This window comes from Musca autumnalis, unplaced genomic scaffold (genome assembly GCF_047663935.1).
Source record: "Musca autumnalis isolate F117 unplaced genomic scaffold, ASM4766393v1 scaffold_4, whole genome shotgun sequence".
Taxonomy (NCBI): domain Eukaryota; kingdom Metazoa; phylum Arthropoda; class Insecta; order Diptera; family Muscidae; genus Musca; species Musca autumnalis.
The window spans coordinates 75,507,260-75,523,701 of NW_027411977.1; the positions used below are offsets into that span (position 1 = coordinate 75,507,260).

General features: G+C 33.9%; 2 protein-coding genes across 11 annotated transcripts in view; one reads left to right on the plus strand and one right to left on the minus strand.

Moving 5' to 3' along the window:
- Pura (Puratrophin-1-like) overlaps positions 1 to 16,442 on the plus strand; it is a 326,190-nt gene that overhangs the window by 285,019 nt on the left and 24,729 nt on the right. The window lies entirely within an intron of this gene.
- Positions 1,913 to 10,810, minus strand: LOC141402681 (huntington interacting protein related 1-like). Of its 3 annotated transcripts, none has more exons than XM_073984435.1 (3): positions 10,079 to 10,810; positions 4,398 to 4,807; positions 1,913 to 4,117 (listed from the first exon to the last, which is right to left on the minus strand). In XM_073984435.1, the coding sequence occupies exons 2-3, from the start codon at positions 4,652 to 4,654 to the stop codon at positions 3,670 to 3,672; spliced, it is 705 nt and encodes a 234-aa protein (XP_073840536.1). In that variant the 5' UTR covers positions 4,655 to 4,807; positions 10,079 to 10,810; the 3' UTR covers positions 1,913 to 3,669. The 3 variants fall into 3 exon arrangements, with proteins under 3 accessions (XP_073840536.1, XP_073840535.1, XP_073840538.1); XM_073984434.1 differs by having other exon boundaries at positions 10,694 to 10,808; XM_073984437.1 differs by lacking the exon at positions 10,079 to 10,810 and adding an exon at positions 4,876 to 9,514 and having other exon boundaries at positions 3,367 to 4,117.

Consider the following 16,442-nt stretch of genomic DNA (forward strand, 5'->3'; position numbering starts at 1 on the left):
TAGATATCGTAATGTATGCAAATAATTGTACGATATAAGTGTAGGGTCCAAAGGTGCAAGCGAGAAGGCAGGCAGACTTGAATAACATTCACACTGATGGAGTTTCGCAGGTAGTACAGAGGTACAGTAAGTATGAAGACCATACTAAGAGACCACCCTATCCATCGCAACAGAAGAATGCCAGCCGCCAAGGCAAACACGAGTGGGTTTATGCCAGTTAAGATCCGGACGATGTAGCTGCCTCAATTCATATTGGGCCCGAATTGATGTCACCTGTCTCCTAAATGTTTATGGGCGCAGCCACTTTCGGATTCCATATTTCGGGAAGTATTGGATTCCCTCAAAGTTAATTGTAATGTATACTTACAATAGGTGTGTAAGATAACCCAATAATTTGTACAAATTTTTACTGAATGCTGTTCGATAACAAAATTATCCAGCAAAAGAGAGCGAGTTTGGAGAGAGTTTTGTGACTGAGAACTTGCAAATTTTTGCTGGGAAAATTTGTTCCCCAAAAATTTGCAAGTCTGATCAGTTGACTTTTAATCACCTGTTCAATGTAAACAACTCGAAATGTTAACATTTTTGACCAAGAAAATTTCACAATTGCACATTTTTTTAGATTCTAAAGGGTTGTGGATAGGATTAAAGCATTAAATAAGTAAACTCCAATTTTAAAATTTATGTTTTTGTTCCGTTTGCTTGGAAATTTCAAAAGAAATAAAAACAAATTTCATCCATTTTCGGAAACAGCTGACTTTTGGTCTGTTCCAGTACTGCAAGAATCTACTAATTTTTACTATTTTTTTCGATAGCATAAAGGAAAAAAAGTTATCGTAGTAAAAGGTAGGGGATTCTTGCAGGTTCTGGAACAGAGCATTTCTTGCAAGTTTTTGCAAAATGCTGTTCGATAACTTTCTGCAATTTTTCTTACTTGAGAGAGTAAAATTCACTGAGAGAGGTTGCTGGAACTGACTGAGTAATTATTGCTGGGAAAGTTATCGTACACACCTAATATCAGCACGATGCGAGAAGTGGCCTTAAACTGGATAAAACGCAAAAGTGTTGAACTAATGTGAAGGAGGTACCAGAATAAATTGTATATGTCCACTCCTTTCTATAGATACCATTTTAGTTCGTCATCATTAGATATTTTAGAGTTTTGGGGTCATTGTGTCAGGAAGCTTGGATTTGCCCACGAAAAAATTATATTGTTGCAATATTAGAATCACATAGACTACCTTCAGTAGTTTTCTCCTATTCCCTTTAGCCATTCAATTTGGAATTGACGATGTAAAAGTATAAAGACGTTACAATGTTTCTGCGGGTTCCAGTGTCCAGATGAAGTCATTAGTGCTGTTCTTTGAGGTGATTAAGCAAAAATTGCGATCTGCGGATTCCAATATCAGAGACCAATCATTAAAGTTTTGTACGATACCGAACAAATACTGAATACATTATGAATGAAACGTACATATCTTCTTTATATCACACACACTGAAATCCGATAGTGTACAATTCATCGCTTATGATTTGTTTCAGTAAATTACCAACAATCGATTGTTTAGCGTCGCGTGCTTGATACAATCTTTCAAACTCATCCAATGAGCTTGGTCTCCAAGTACTAACCTGAATGGCAAGACTTTGACTTTCTTGTGCCTGTGTACGATTAAAAACGGAAAATCATGTCATCATTATCGTCATATGGAATTATTTGTTGTTGCCATTGCAGATGTTCCCCATATTAAGAAGATACCAGATAATTGCCCGGTTATGATGTTTGTACCATGTAATTGCCATTGCATTCACCAAACAAAGTAGCTGTTTGATTTACTCTGGTGGTCATCCAGCCATTATTTGCTTTGGCGCTTATAGAGACTAATAAATTTTCTATTGATAAATAAAATAGTTATTTGTTAAATATTTATGTTTTTTTCCTTTATTTCCACTTGAGTATTTTTCAAGAATTTTATAAAAAACGCAGAGACAATAAAAGTTGGCATTAATGTTGTGTTGTGAAACTTACACTTTCTATCGATGGCATTGGAATATGGGTTTTCAGTTTCATTTTTAGTGTGTTGTTATTAAAATTGTAAATTACCACTTAATGAGACACCTGTTGGCCTGAATATTGCAGTTGCACATATGGAGGATCGGTCATTTAAGGGGTAGTTTACACTATATGTTAATGTCATATGACATGAAATTTTCCATCATTATATAGTCGCTAACATGTGCAATATTGGGGATTTTCTTACGCCATTTACTTTGTGCGTCCACATCAGCAAAATTGTAATAAAAATAACGTCTCCACATTGCCTGCGTGGGTAGATATGGAATGTTTTTATTTCGTGTCATATGACATTGATAGATAGTGTAAACTACCTATCGGCTATAAGATAGCTACAAATGTATCTTCTTTTAAAAGAAGGACAAGTTTTCAAAGATTAGATTATCAGAAATTATTTGACCTATTGATCCTAATGCTTGGTTTACATTTACGAAATGCACTCGATTTAAACTGTCAATTCCATTGCTTAAACGTTAAATGAAATCCAATGGATTTCAGATGAGATTTCATTTGACGTATACACAAAGGTATTGACAGTTGAAATCCACTCGATTTCGTAAATGTAAATGTACTATATGTATGTCAAATATTTAGAATCTAATAATGGACTCGCTTATTAAATTGCGCACAATTTGAACATAAAACAATTTTTAGTTGGTCTGTTCTTTTTCTTTTAAAAATGGTAACAGTGGCAAAAAATGATGAAAGTGGTGAACTGCTCTCATATAAATTGTATGCTTTTAAAAGTTAGGGAACACCTTACGGGTAAAAACTGGTAACCTCAGGCACGTAAAGGAAGTCGACTCTTGATAACAAGACACCTCCACTGTCTTCTTCTATTCGGCTTAACTCCTTGAGAATCGACAAAATTTAATTTTTTCGTGTAAAACAAAAAATAAAGATGGATACAAAAATTATAATTTGGGAGGGGGTTGTTTGAATACGAAAATACTGGCGACTTACACGAATAGATAAAAAACGCTTTTCTACCTTCGACGATAAGAACAATAAATGTTGAATGAGAATACTTTTTTATAAACACCTACGCAAGTAATAAAAAGGTCAGATAATCCCATGATTCTTATTAGTGTTAAATAGAGAGTGAGAGGGGAGAGAGAGCGAAAATGGCTTTCTCTTCTACCACAGGCTACCAGCAAAATTTCTGCAGGTAGAAAATGGCAGAACTGATTTTTCGACTTTTGTTTGACGATTATTTCACAAAATGGACGAAAAACCGAAGAAAAAGTCGAACACTGACAACACTAAATTAAAAACTGTGAAATAAAAGACGAAAATTGATTTTTTATGTTTTTTCTGACATTGCTGCCGGAACTACCATTTTTCCGTTCCTTTACTTTTCTGGTAAAAATGTTCATGAGAGAGCAATTTTGAACAATTTTGACACTTTTCTCTTTTACCACTCTTACCATTAAAAAAGTAAAGGAACAAAGCTTTAATTATCTGCAAGTTACAAAACTAATCTATAAAAAAAATTTTGTGTATCTAATAAGTGTACTATGTACAAACATATCTTTCTGATCATCTTACAAACTATGTATGTACATATGTATAAAATCTCAATAAATAATTTCAAATATTTAATCAAAATCATTAAAAAATGGTGCACTCAGTTCATGATTGTTCCGATTAGCCATCGATGCCATCGATGATGTCCCATAATATTGATCTGTTACAATTGGTGATGTTACTGGCAATTCTGGTATTTCGAAATAGTTTGACGGTACGGAAATTAATCGTACTTGTTCATAAAATCTCTGCAATTCAACAAAAATGTTGTTGTTAAAACGCTCTGTTAAGCCGGAAATGTCATCTGGAGGTAATTGAGAATGTAGCAAACGTAAAACGTCCACAGTATGTCGATAGAGTAAATTGCATTCAGCCAGAATGGTGACCAAGGCTGTTAAACGGCATAAGCCTTTTTTGGAATCTGGTATAATTTGATCAGTCTTAAGGTTGATAAATATGAGACGTTGCAAATGTAGCAAATCTTGTAAATAATCACACATATCCAAAGAAAGTTGATATCTAAATGAGGGAAAAGAAGAAAAATTAAAAATGCAGTAAGAAAAATTAGTATGGGCCATTATTACATGTGTTCTTTTACTATCTGATGGATTTGAAAATGCAAAATAAACCAATTTGGAGGCATTAAAAATATAATTTTCACATTGAAAGTTAATGACAAGAAGCTCCTCCTTGAAATTCAATCATCACTTTTAACTTTAAGTTAACCGGAACGCTATAATCCAAACAATAACAAAAGAAGACTTATAATAATGGGGGTATGTATGTTATTGCTACTTACACAGTATTCAAATCCAAATCTTTTTCATATTCATATTCAAAATTTCCCTTAAAGTGTCGATATGTCTGATGAAATGTTAGTTTCCTTTGCAGCAGTTGGCAATAGCTTGCAATACATTGTGATAAATGGTGGGTGCTTTGGGCCGTCCAAAAATTACCCAAAATTACAAATTGCTGAACATATTCAAAGCTATCGTACAGAATCTGTTGATGTCCTTCGTGTAAAAGTTTATGTACGAAAATACAAAATTTCCACATTGAGAATCTATTTGATGTTATCTCTTGCTGTTGAGCTATATTAAGTATACGATGTGCACTTTTTAATTCGTATGTTTTCAATATTACGGCACGTACATAGGCTGGATCTAGGGGTTTTTCCTTTGGAGAGAGACATTTTTCGATTGATTTTTTCTACAAGAACGACAAATTATAGGCAATAAAACAAATATGTTATTAAAAGAAGATAAAAATACACATACATTTTAAATGCTCTTCAAGTCGATATGTACCTCATCGATAATCATCGATACATAAACAAAAACTGCGGAATAATTAAAATCTAACAATATCAAAAATAGTACGGCTGTCTTCATAAATGCAATATTTACATTGCAAATATTGACAACAACATAAAAATACCACGTAAAGTGGATTGGTGCTCAGAATCAAGGAACCATCGACAAATGTGTCCCTCCCTAAATCAGTCATGTATACAATCTTTAATCTGTGCGAAGGGTGTGGTCTTTAAGAAAGGCATAGATTTAACGGTTACGGAGATATCACCCAACCTTGAAGAACTGCCTGTTTCTCTCTTAGCGTTTTCTGCTTCATATATATTTCTTAATTAAGCTTTGTTCCTTTACTTTTTTAATGGTAAGGGTGGTAAAAGAGAAAAGCGTCAAAATTGCTCTCTCATGAACATTTTTACCATAAAAGTAAAGGAACGGAAAATGGTATATCTGGCAGCAATGTCAAAAAGAAACATAAAAAATCAATTTTCGTCTTTTATTTCACAGTTTTTAATTTAGTTTTGTCAGCTTTCGACTTTTTCTTCTGTTTATCGACCATTTTCTTTTTCATTAGGTGTGTCTTTTTACGTGATAATTTGTAATAATTATTACGAAATGTTACTAAATGCTGTCTTTTTACACAAAAGTTCAGTAAAAGAGAGCGAAGTGAGAGAACGATTTTGACAGTTGCTTGCTGAGAAATTGCTAAAAGTTGCTGAAAGAATTTTTCCCAGCAACATTTAGCAATTTCGATCAGCTGTTTTTTAATCATCTGCTACTGGTCAGCTGCTCAATGTTTATCTTATTTATTCTATAAATATTACGATTCAGCTATATTGATAGTTGATAGTTTTATTATGTGTGTTGGTTTACTGAAAATTTGTACGAATTGTTACTGGAAGTTGTTCGTTTACTCTACAGTACAATGCAAAAGACCTTAGTCGTTTACAAGAAGTTACTGGACTTGTACAAATTCGTACAAATTGTTGAGTAAACGAACACACCTATTAATATATTAATTATTTTTTATTTATTTTCCTTAAAATTGAAGAACTTTTTCATTACTTTGGTGTTAGTTTTTTCTTTCATGCATTGGCGCCAATGTTTTTGTTTTGCTTATCAACTGTTATCTTGCTAAAGTTTACTAAATGCTGTCTTTTTACTTTTTTCTCTATTTTCGTATCAAAGAGTAAAATCTCTCTTACTCTCTGAAAAGAAGTTACTGAATAATTATTACTGAGAAAGTAAAAAGACACAACTATTGTGAAATAATCGTCAAACAAAAGTCGAAAAATCAGTTCTGCCATTTTTTACCTACAGAAATTTTGCTGGTAGCCTGTGGTAGAAGAGAAAGCCATTTTCGCTCTCTCTCCACTCTCACTCTCTTAAAAATTGCTTCCAGTTTTGCCACTTTTCGGGGTTAAGGAACGCTTTGCAGGTTAAAAATGGTAACAAATGGCAAAAATGGTAACCTCAGGTAAGTAAAGGAACACAGCTTTAGTTAGTTATTCTTTGCAACCACGGCTAGAGTAATCCCTATATGCTTGAGATGGTTGACGGTATCAAAGGAAGGCTTTCGATAGACCAAGAGTCACGATGACCAGTCTGTTCTGGTTCAGTTCTCGACTTATATGAGTAATGCTACATTTTCTGTACTTGACTGGGTGGGCTCTTATGCGATGTTCTCTAGAAACTGTCGCACTTCTGTCGTTGTAGCAGCATTTAAACCTACCTAGAAGCATAAGTTTAATGCTAGGTTGGCTCCGCTGGCCGAAACAATATGGTTCCGGGTCAATCCGTTACAAAAGAACCCGCTGCCGTGGGATTGGTCGCACTTCTTGGGATTTGTCAATACTGTACCTTTGAAAGTTATAGCCGTTCTATATAATTGTTCCACAAACATCCCAGATGATATAAGGAAGACTTCTCTCATATCAATGAGTGTACCCCGATTCACATTAGCTCAATTATATGGGACCTACTGTTTATTACCGAGTCCGAACGACGTGTTTAAGGACACCACTTGTAAAGAAGTTTTACATGGCTGAAATACTCAGGAAATGTCGCCAACATTACTGAGGTGTATTTTGCCACCGTTGAAAATGTTTGATGTTGACTGGCCGGGGAATCGAACCCACGACCTTTACCGTGCAAAGCGGGGTGTGCATACCATTGCACCACGGTGCACCCGTTATAGCTGTTCTATTGTTCTTTATTCTCAGATTCGAGTGTGATTTAGCCCACAATAGCTCCGTTCCAGTACTTTTTTAATGGTAAAATGTGCAAAAGAGAGAACCGTCAAAAATGAGTTCAACGCACACATTTTTCCAAAACGTACGGGAACGGAAAAATGACTGAAACGTCAAAAAAACTGGAACAAATGTCAAAGTGGGCGTGTCAGCCAATCGGATGCCGGCAAACATGTTGCACATTTTTGCTCACTCAAATTTGTCGTGTAAAAAATTTCTAAAGAGAGAGCCATTCAGCGCCCTTTTTGTTCAAAGAGAAGTGAACATTTTGCAACTTTTTTGTTGTACGGGAACGCATTTCGGGGAAAAATGTTCAAAATGTGTTAAATGGGTAAAAACTTTTTAGTTCTGGAACGAAGCTAATATGCTCAGTCCTGTACCAATGTGCTTTGCTTCAGGTGGTTTAGCCATTTTGTCCGCTTGCGTTTGCTAACTAGCCCATTAACTTCAACATCAGAATTAAGAAGCTCTTATGATCTTCCATAGAATATCTAATGATATTTCATTTAAGATGCAATGACTTCCTTATAAGATCTGATGATCTTCTATAGAAGATTTGTAGTTCTTCCATATAAGATCTGATTATCTTCCATAGAAGATCTGATGATCTTCCATAGAAGATCTGATGATCTTCCATTCCGCTTCTTTCTATAGACAAAGTCAATTCAGCCAACTTTTTCTATAGAAAAATGTAATTCAGCGAACTTTTTCTATAAAAAAGTCAATTCAGCCAACTTTTTCTATAAAAAAGTCAATTCAGCCAACTTTTTCTATAGAAACAGTCAATTCAGTTACTTTTGCTATAGAAAAAGTCCATTCAGCCAACTTTTTCTATAGAAAAAGTCTACTCATCCAACTTTTTCTATAGAAAAAGCCAATTCAGCCAACTTTTTCTATAGAAAAAGCCAATTCAGCCAACTTTTTCTATAGAAAAAGTCAATTCAGCCAACTTTTTCTATAAAAAAGTCAATTCAGACAACTTTTTCTATAGAAAAAGTCAATTCAGCCAACTTTTGCTATAGAAAAAGACCATTCAGCCAATTTTTTTTATAGAAAAAGTCAATTCCGCCAACTTTTTCTATAAAAAAAAGTAATTCAGCCAACTTTTTCTATAGAAAAAGTCAATTCAGCCAACTTTTGCTATAGAAAAAGTCAATTCAGCCAACTTTTTCTATAGAAAAAGTCAATTCAGCCAACTTTTTCTATAGAAAAAGTCAAATTAGCCAACTTTTTCTATAGAAAAAGTCAATTCAGCCAACTTTTGCTATAGAAAAAGTCCATTCAGCCAAGTTTTTTTTTATAGAAAAAGCCAATTCAGCCAACTTTTTCTATAGAAAAAGTCAATTCAGCCAACTTTTTCTATAGAAAAAGTCAATTCAGCCAACTTTTTCTATAGAAAAAGTCAATTCAGCCAACTTTTTCTATAGAAAAAGTCAATTCAGCCAACTTTTTCTATAGAAAAAGTCAATTCAGCCAACTTTTTCTATAGAAAAAGTCAATTCAGCCAACTTTTTCTATAGAAAAAGTCAATTCAGCCAACTTTTTCTATAGAAAAAGTCAATTCAGCTAACTTTTTCTATAGAAAAAGTCAATTCAGCCAACTTTTTCTATAGAAAAAGTCAATTCAGCCAACTTTTTCTATAGAAAAAGTCAATTCAGCCAACTTTTTCTATAGAAAAAGTCAATTCAGCCAACTTTTGCTACAAAAAAATACCATTCAGCCAACTTTTGCTATAGAAAATGTCCATTCAGCCAACTTTTTTTTATAGAAAAAGTAAATTCAGCCAACTTTTTCTATAGAAAAAATCTATTCAGCCAAATTTTTCTATAGAAAAAGTCAATTCATCCTACTTTTTCTATAAAAAAAGTAAATTCAGCCAACTTTTTCTATAGAAAAGTCAATTCAGCCAACTTTTTCTATAGAAAAAGTCAATTCAGCCAACTTTTTCTATAGAAAAAGTCAACTCATCCAACTTTTTCTATAAAAAAAGTAAATTCAGCCAACTTTTTTTTATAGAAAAAGAAAATTCAGCTAGCTTTTTCTGTACAAAAAGTCAATTCAACTTTTTCTATAAAAAAGTCAATTCAGCCAACTTTTTCTATAGAAAAAGTCAATTTTTCTATAGAAAAAGTCAAGATCTGATGAACTTCCATAGTATATCTGGTGATCCTCCATAGAAGATCTGATGATTTACCATAGAAGATCTGATTATCTTCCATTGAAGATCTGATGAGCTTCCATAAAAGAACTGATGATCTTCCACAGAAAATCTGCTGAACTTCTATAGAATAACTGATGATCTTCCATAGAAGATCTGATTATCTTGCAAAGATGATCTCTAGATTTCCTTTGAAGTTCTAATGATCTTCTATAGAACATCAATGAACTTCCAGAAAAGATCTGATTATCTACAGTAAAAAAACAGATGTTCTTCCATAGAAAATCTTAGCATTTTTATCAAATGATCTTCCATGGAAGATCTGATGATCCTCTATAGAAGATCTTTCATAAAAAATCTGATGATTTTCCATAGAAGAACTGATGATCTTCCACAGAAGATCTGATGATCTTCCATAGAAGATCTGATGATCTTCCATAGAATATCTGATGATCTGATCGTTTCCCATAGAAGATATCCGACACGTATACTTAAACTGAAGTTGTATAAAATTTTTTGAATTGTGTTATCTCCACAACATCGGTTGATCCCTTTATTGATAGAGAGTTATTGTGCACTCCAGCTAGCGAACAGGGCTAGGATCGATATAAAATTATCTGAAACGGTTTTCGTCCAAAAATATGTGGGTTCTAAGACCATTATTTCGATGAGGCAAATTTTTATCGTATCAAAGTGGATATATCCCTCGTTAGACTAAAAGCTGAAAGGATCAAATATGTTGAATACTGGTAATGGAGAAGGTACCTTGTTAACATTACTTCGTAATGCTTTATTCGGCTCATGTGGCTTCCAGGTGGTGTGTTGTTTGTGTTAACGTTTTTGCCCTGATTCGTTGTGATTAAAGTTTTTTGATACTCAGAGATCTGAAAACTTCCAAGCAAAGAAACATTGAAAAATCCACACCTCTCCCCCTTTTAACTGTTTCTCCCTATTTCAAGTATGTATTTCGAAGGTTTCCTTTTCATTATTCGTTGTCAGAAACTTCGTAACAAAAATTGGTGACCATGTTTAAAAAAATCCCAAATACCGGTACCTCTCCTCTGGTTTTTTGTAAGGTTTTGCAATATTTTTCGATTGCTATAATTCTAAGAAATTTTGTTGTTTCACAATTTGTTGTACTGGTATATAATATTTTGTTTTATTAATTTCTGGTAATATTGTAAAAGATTTCATTTCAGTTATCTCTAAAGTGGTTTGTTGTATTGATGCTTAACACTTTGCATTCTCATTGATAAGAAAAGATCACTGAAAAAGTTTCTACTAAAAACACCTTATTTTTGTTCTTTTGTTATATGTTTTATTTATAGTTCACTTGTTTCTTTTATATTAATTGTTTAATAATTTGACATTAATCATTACCAAACCTTCCACCATTTTGATTTTTTTATACAATTTTTACAAAAAACAATTATAAAATCCAACACATGTTGTTCGACAAATCTTAACACTACAAATGGTCAAACTAGACTACCTCCTAAAATGCCGCATCTATGACAAGTCTAATTAATTAAATGGGTGTTAAATACTTTGTTTTGTTTTTTTTTTTTTTTTTTTGCCTTATCTAATCGACATTTCCCAGTGATAGCTTGCAGTATCATTTATTATCTCCTAAATAAATAAAATGTATTACTCAGAAATTATTCTTTAAAGGATTTTTGTTTTGATAATTTTCTAAAATTTACATGCGTACATTTATACTTTAAATTTGGACAATATCATTGAGTGTGGGGTACAATGATTTTGGCCCCCTTTTAAAAAAATAACAACAAAATCCCATAATACACACTTATAAGATATAAACTTTATTGTTTTTTTATTTTCTAATTATGAGTCATTCCATCTTATCACACGGAAAATACCGTGCAATTAGAGGTGCCAACAAGCACATTTTTCAAATCTATAATCCCAGAAATTAGGCATTTCCAGTAACCGATAAGAATTGTAGTCTTATTCATAGTAATACTTTTAAGACAGATACTCATAAAGCGATTCGTTTTCCTCACAAAGCTTGTCTAGGTCCAACTAAGCTTTATTGTTTTACATCTCAAGCAATCTGCTGATCTGTCCCAGGAAACAAACGCTTTACACATACGCAGGTATGTCTCAGTAAAAATGTTTTTCAATTTATATAACAATCTTTTATGCCAATGAACTTTATATATAATGTACGACATCGGCATCCCTAGTTCTTGAGAAGATACGTAGTACATACGTTTTTTTCTTGACGTCTTTAAATGTGATCAATTGATGATAACGACAGACATACATTTGTATAAAATATAAAGTCAAATTAATCAGTAATTGAAAATATTGAACAATATTGACATTTGGTAACTATATATAGCATTTCCAAATTAAATGAAACCTTTTCCAAATTGAAAGAAACCTTTTCCAAATTAAATGAAACCTTTTCCAAATTAAATTAAACCTTTTACAAATTAAATGAAACCTCTCTAAATCAAATGAAACCTTTTCCAAATCAAATGAAACCTTTTCCAAATTGAATGAAACCTTTATTTTTATTGAAAGAAAAAAGCCAGAATATTTTGAAAAGAGAAAGAAATAAAAAATTATATGGATTTTCAACGATTTTTTACTTAAATTCTAATCTTAAGTAATGGCATAAAAATGTAACTCGCTGCATGTTTTGCTTCCTTGAACATAAACATTTCATAATTTTTGGGCATCAATTAAGGTTATAGCGAAATAATCCTAAAGAGAGAATTTAGGTTTAAAAAAAAATCCTAATAACACTGTGACACAAAATGGAAGTGAAAATCTGGGGCAGAGATAATTCCTTTTGGGGATGAAAGCCCTTGGTGAGTATATTAAGAATCCCGAAGCACAGATCCGCTGTGAGTCGAAATTCCGAGTTTTCGTCTGATTAAGTTTCTGCTGAAGCCCATATAAGGCATCTGAAATTAACGTTATATCTTTGTTAACAGTTGTTTTAGCTTATTTATGAAATGTCTTGTCTTCAGTCAGATCGAATGAGGATTATTTTCGTAGAGCATTTCGACCTTCTAGCTCGCTTCCTTCAATGTCCTTTTCGTCTCTTATTTTAAGAACCGCTATAAAAGTACCACATGATGACGTTTTTAGCTTCGAAATGTTCAAAATGTTCAAAAATGCCGCTCAGAAAATGTTAGGTACGACCCTAATCGATTTTGTAATCATGGTCTGTTGTTTGAGCTGTTCGATACAATGATCAATCACGTCAACGGTATGACGATCTATTGTCCGATCGCATAATACGACTCTGGCACACAATTTTATTTTTGAAAGTTTTTTTAGGATAATTTTTATGCAACAAACTTAACTTGACGTGATTGAGCATAGCAACCAACATCTCAATAAACAGGACTGCTCCAATTATGTAATGAGAATGTCCATTGAAAATTCCACAAGCAGCAAACCGTGAACCACTTCATTAGGTAATACAATTAGTCCCTGTTATTATATATTAGCAATTTTTTAAACCTTAATTCTCTCTTTAGCATTATTACGCTATAACCTTAATTGATGCCCAAAAATTATAAAACGTTTAAGTTCAAGGAAGCAAAACATGCAGCGAGTTGCACTTTTAGGTCATTACTTATGATTAGTTTTTAAGTAAACAATTTTTGATACCCCATATATTTTTTTATTTCTTTCTCTTTTCAAAATATTCTGGCTCTTTTCTTTCAATAAAAATAAAGGTTTCATTCAATTTGAAAAAGGTTTCATTTGCTTTGGAAAAGGTTTCATTTGATTTGGAAAAGGTTTCATTTTATTTGGAAAAGGTTTCATTTAATTTGGAAAAGGTTTCATTCAATTTGGAAAAAGTTTCATTCAATTTGGAAAAGGTTTCATTTAATTTGGAAATGCTATACATATGTATGTATGATATGCTATATAGAAGTACAGATAACTACTTATGCAAAAATAGAAATAGGGAACTAAAGCCTACTACTAAAATATTTCAATCCCATGGTATCTGTCACCTCATCCTGAAGTTTGAGATCTAGCCCTGCAGTGAGCCGCAAAGAGTCCTACAGTGATCTTCATACCTAGTTTTAAGGAGTTACCCCTAGTTGTGCAGGCAAAAAAAAACATTTTTCATCAATTTTTTTCAAAGAAACTACCAATATTTTTAGTTGGATATTTTTTGTACCTGAAAGAGCACATCTTGAACTATTTCTGGAATTTATGTTGTTGACAAGTAAAAAGGTATCAGTCGGCTTAGCCGACAGAGATATACCCTCAGCCTGTTTAATTTGAAACACTTTATTCCTAAAAAAAAGTATTTATTAACAAAAATGTGGATTAGAATTAAATTTCAAAGGGATTGCGGAGGAGGTACTTAAAGGAATCGACGGACATAGTCCATTATGAAAGTGGAACTTTTTTTTGGGAGTCATATATTTTCGATATATATCGCGCCCACTTGTCATTTCATTGGGTCATCGTATAACTTTTGGACCAGTATTCCAGGAAGCATGGACTTATACACGGAAAAATAATATCGCTTTAAATAGGACCACAACGAACAGTATCCCAAAAGATCTTCGAACAGACCCTAAACTGCACTTAGACACAAATGTTGAAATTTTGTGGGGGAGGTATCCTAAGTAGAGGACCGATATGGTCAATTTTAGAAAAAATTTAGACAAAGAATTAGGATATACAGAATTGGTTGCTGCGTTCAAGAGCTATCGTGCATGCCATTTTAGTGAACTTTTTTAAAAATTGGGGGAAATACTGAAAGTTGTGCAATGCTTATTTTTGGACCAAATCGGTTGAACCATGCTCTCCAGACACACCTTTCGGGCTGTTTTCCCAAGAAGTATGGACTTGCCCCTGAAACAAATTTTACCGTCGCAATTGAGGCAGCGAATGCAAGTTGCTTCAACAAAAATCAAAGTTATTCGAGCGCAGCTCTTAAAGTGAAGCTATCCGAAATTTTGTGTTGGAGGTACCCGAAGGAGTCGACAAATATAGTCCATATTCGAAACTGATCTATATCTGGTAAACATATTAGCATGTGTAAAGTATGGACTAAATCGGTCACTCCCATCAAGAGTTATCGTGCGGACAATTTTTCCGAACATTACATTTTTGGGGAAGGTACCTGAAGGAGTGGACCGCTATGGCGTATCTCCGAACTTAAACTAAGTTTGCACAAAACATTACGAAGGCCACATTTTGGACTGAATCGGTGATCCATTCTAGAGTTATCTTGCGCTCCAACCAGTACACACGCGTGTCATAGGGCCTTTTTGCATCTTTCAGGCTTTCTTCTAAGGAAGTATGGACTTGCCGCTGATGAAACTTGTACCATCGTATGGGGGGCAATGTATACAAGTTGTTGCAACAAAAATCAAAGCGATTTGAGAGCAGGTCCTAATCTGAACTTATCCGAAATTTTGTGTGGGAGGTACACGAAGGAGTGGACCGAATGAGTTCATATTGGAACATCATCTAAGTCTAGTAGAAATTGCATGATGTGCAAAGTATGGATCAAATCGGTTACTTCATTCAAGAGTTATCGTGCGCACAAATTTTTCGAACATTTTTTAACTTTTGTGGGGGAGGTACCTGAAGGAGTGGACAGATATGGCTTATCTTTGAATTTAAACTATGTTTGGACAAAATGTTATGAAGGCCAAATTTTGGACCGAATCGGCAGATCCGTTCCAGAGTTATCGTGCGCTCCATCCACTACACACGGTGTCATAGGGGCTTTTTGCATCTTTCAGTTTTTTTTCTGAGGAAGTATGGACTTGCCGCTGATGAAACTTGTACCATCGTATGGGGGGCAATGAATACAAGTTGTTGCAACAAAAATCGAAGCGATTCGAGAGCAGGTCCTAATCTGAACTTATCCGAAATTTTGTGTGGGAGGTACCCGAAGGAGTGGACCGATTGAGTTCATATTGGAACCTCATCTAAGTCTAGTAGAAATTGCATGATGTGCAATTCAATTCAAGAGTTATCGTGCGCACAAAATTTCCGAACATTTTCGAACTTTTGTGTGGGAGGTACCGGAAGGAGTGGACCGATCTAACCCATCTTCGAACTTAAACTAAGTTTGGACAAAATATTACGAAAGCCAAATTTTGCCGAATCGGTTGATCTGTTCGAGAGTTATGGTGCGCTACAGCCAGCTAGACAGACAGACGGACGGACATGACTAAATCAACTCCAAATTGTCTGAAACACATTTCGTCCAAACATACATACTTGGGGTCTAAAATCATTATTTCGATGAGGCAGGTTTTGCCCGTATGAATGTGTATATACCCTCGTTAGCATAAATGCTGAGGGTATAAAAAACATTGCTTAGTCTTGTGGTAAATGGCTACCTGCGAAAACATTTTTTTTATAAAAGCGTTTTGGGTTGCCAACGATAGCTCGAAAACGGGTGGGCCGATCTTCGTATATTTTTGTGTGCGTTTTAAGAACCTAGTAATTTTATCTTTAAGAGAAACCGAATTTTAAAAAATCTATTTAAGGGCGAAACCTATAGCTCTGCGTGTGCGTTCAAAAATACAAAAACAAAATACATGTATTTGTTGTTGTTTTCAATTTGAAATACATGTATTTTGTTTTTGTATTTTTGAACGCACACGCAACACGCAGAGGTATAGGTTTCGCCCTAAAAAAATGTGAGCTGTCAAAGTCAAAAATTCTAATTTTAACGAAAAAAATTGACTGAGTTTTTAGTCCAAAATTCGGGCAAAAAATTAAAAAAAAAAAATCTGTCTCGATTAAAGACAAGCTTTTTATGTACATATATAATAAAGCTCACCAAACCATATGAAGATCGGTCGATTCGTTTTCTAGCTACGTTGGCACCGACTTCAAGAATTCCATTTCGAGAAACACGCGTTTAAAGTTTCCACGCTACATACAAATTCTTCTCTTCCAATGCGCATATCTCTCAAGGTAGAAGTTTGCCGATGCAGTAGCACAGTGGCCTAACAATTCATCAAGTGGTAGATTGATCGACATACCGAGCCCTTCTTTAGTCAATATTCAATCCCTGTTTCATCCGGTTGCTTAAGCATTACCATTTAGATTCCGTGTCGGCCCCATGCTCATCGTAAATAATGGTGGTACCTCCTCG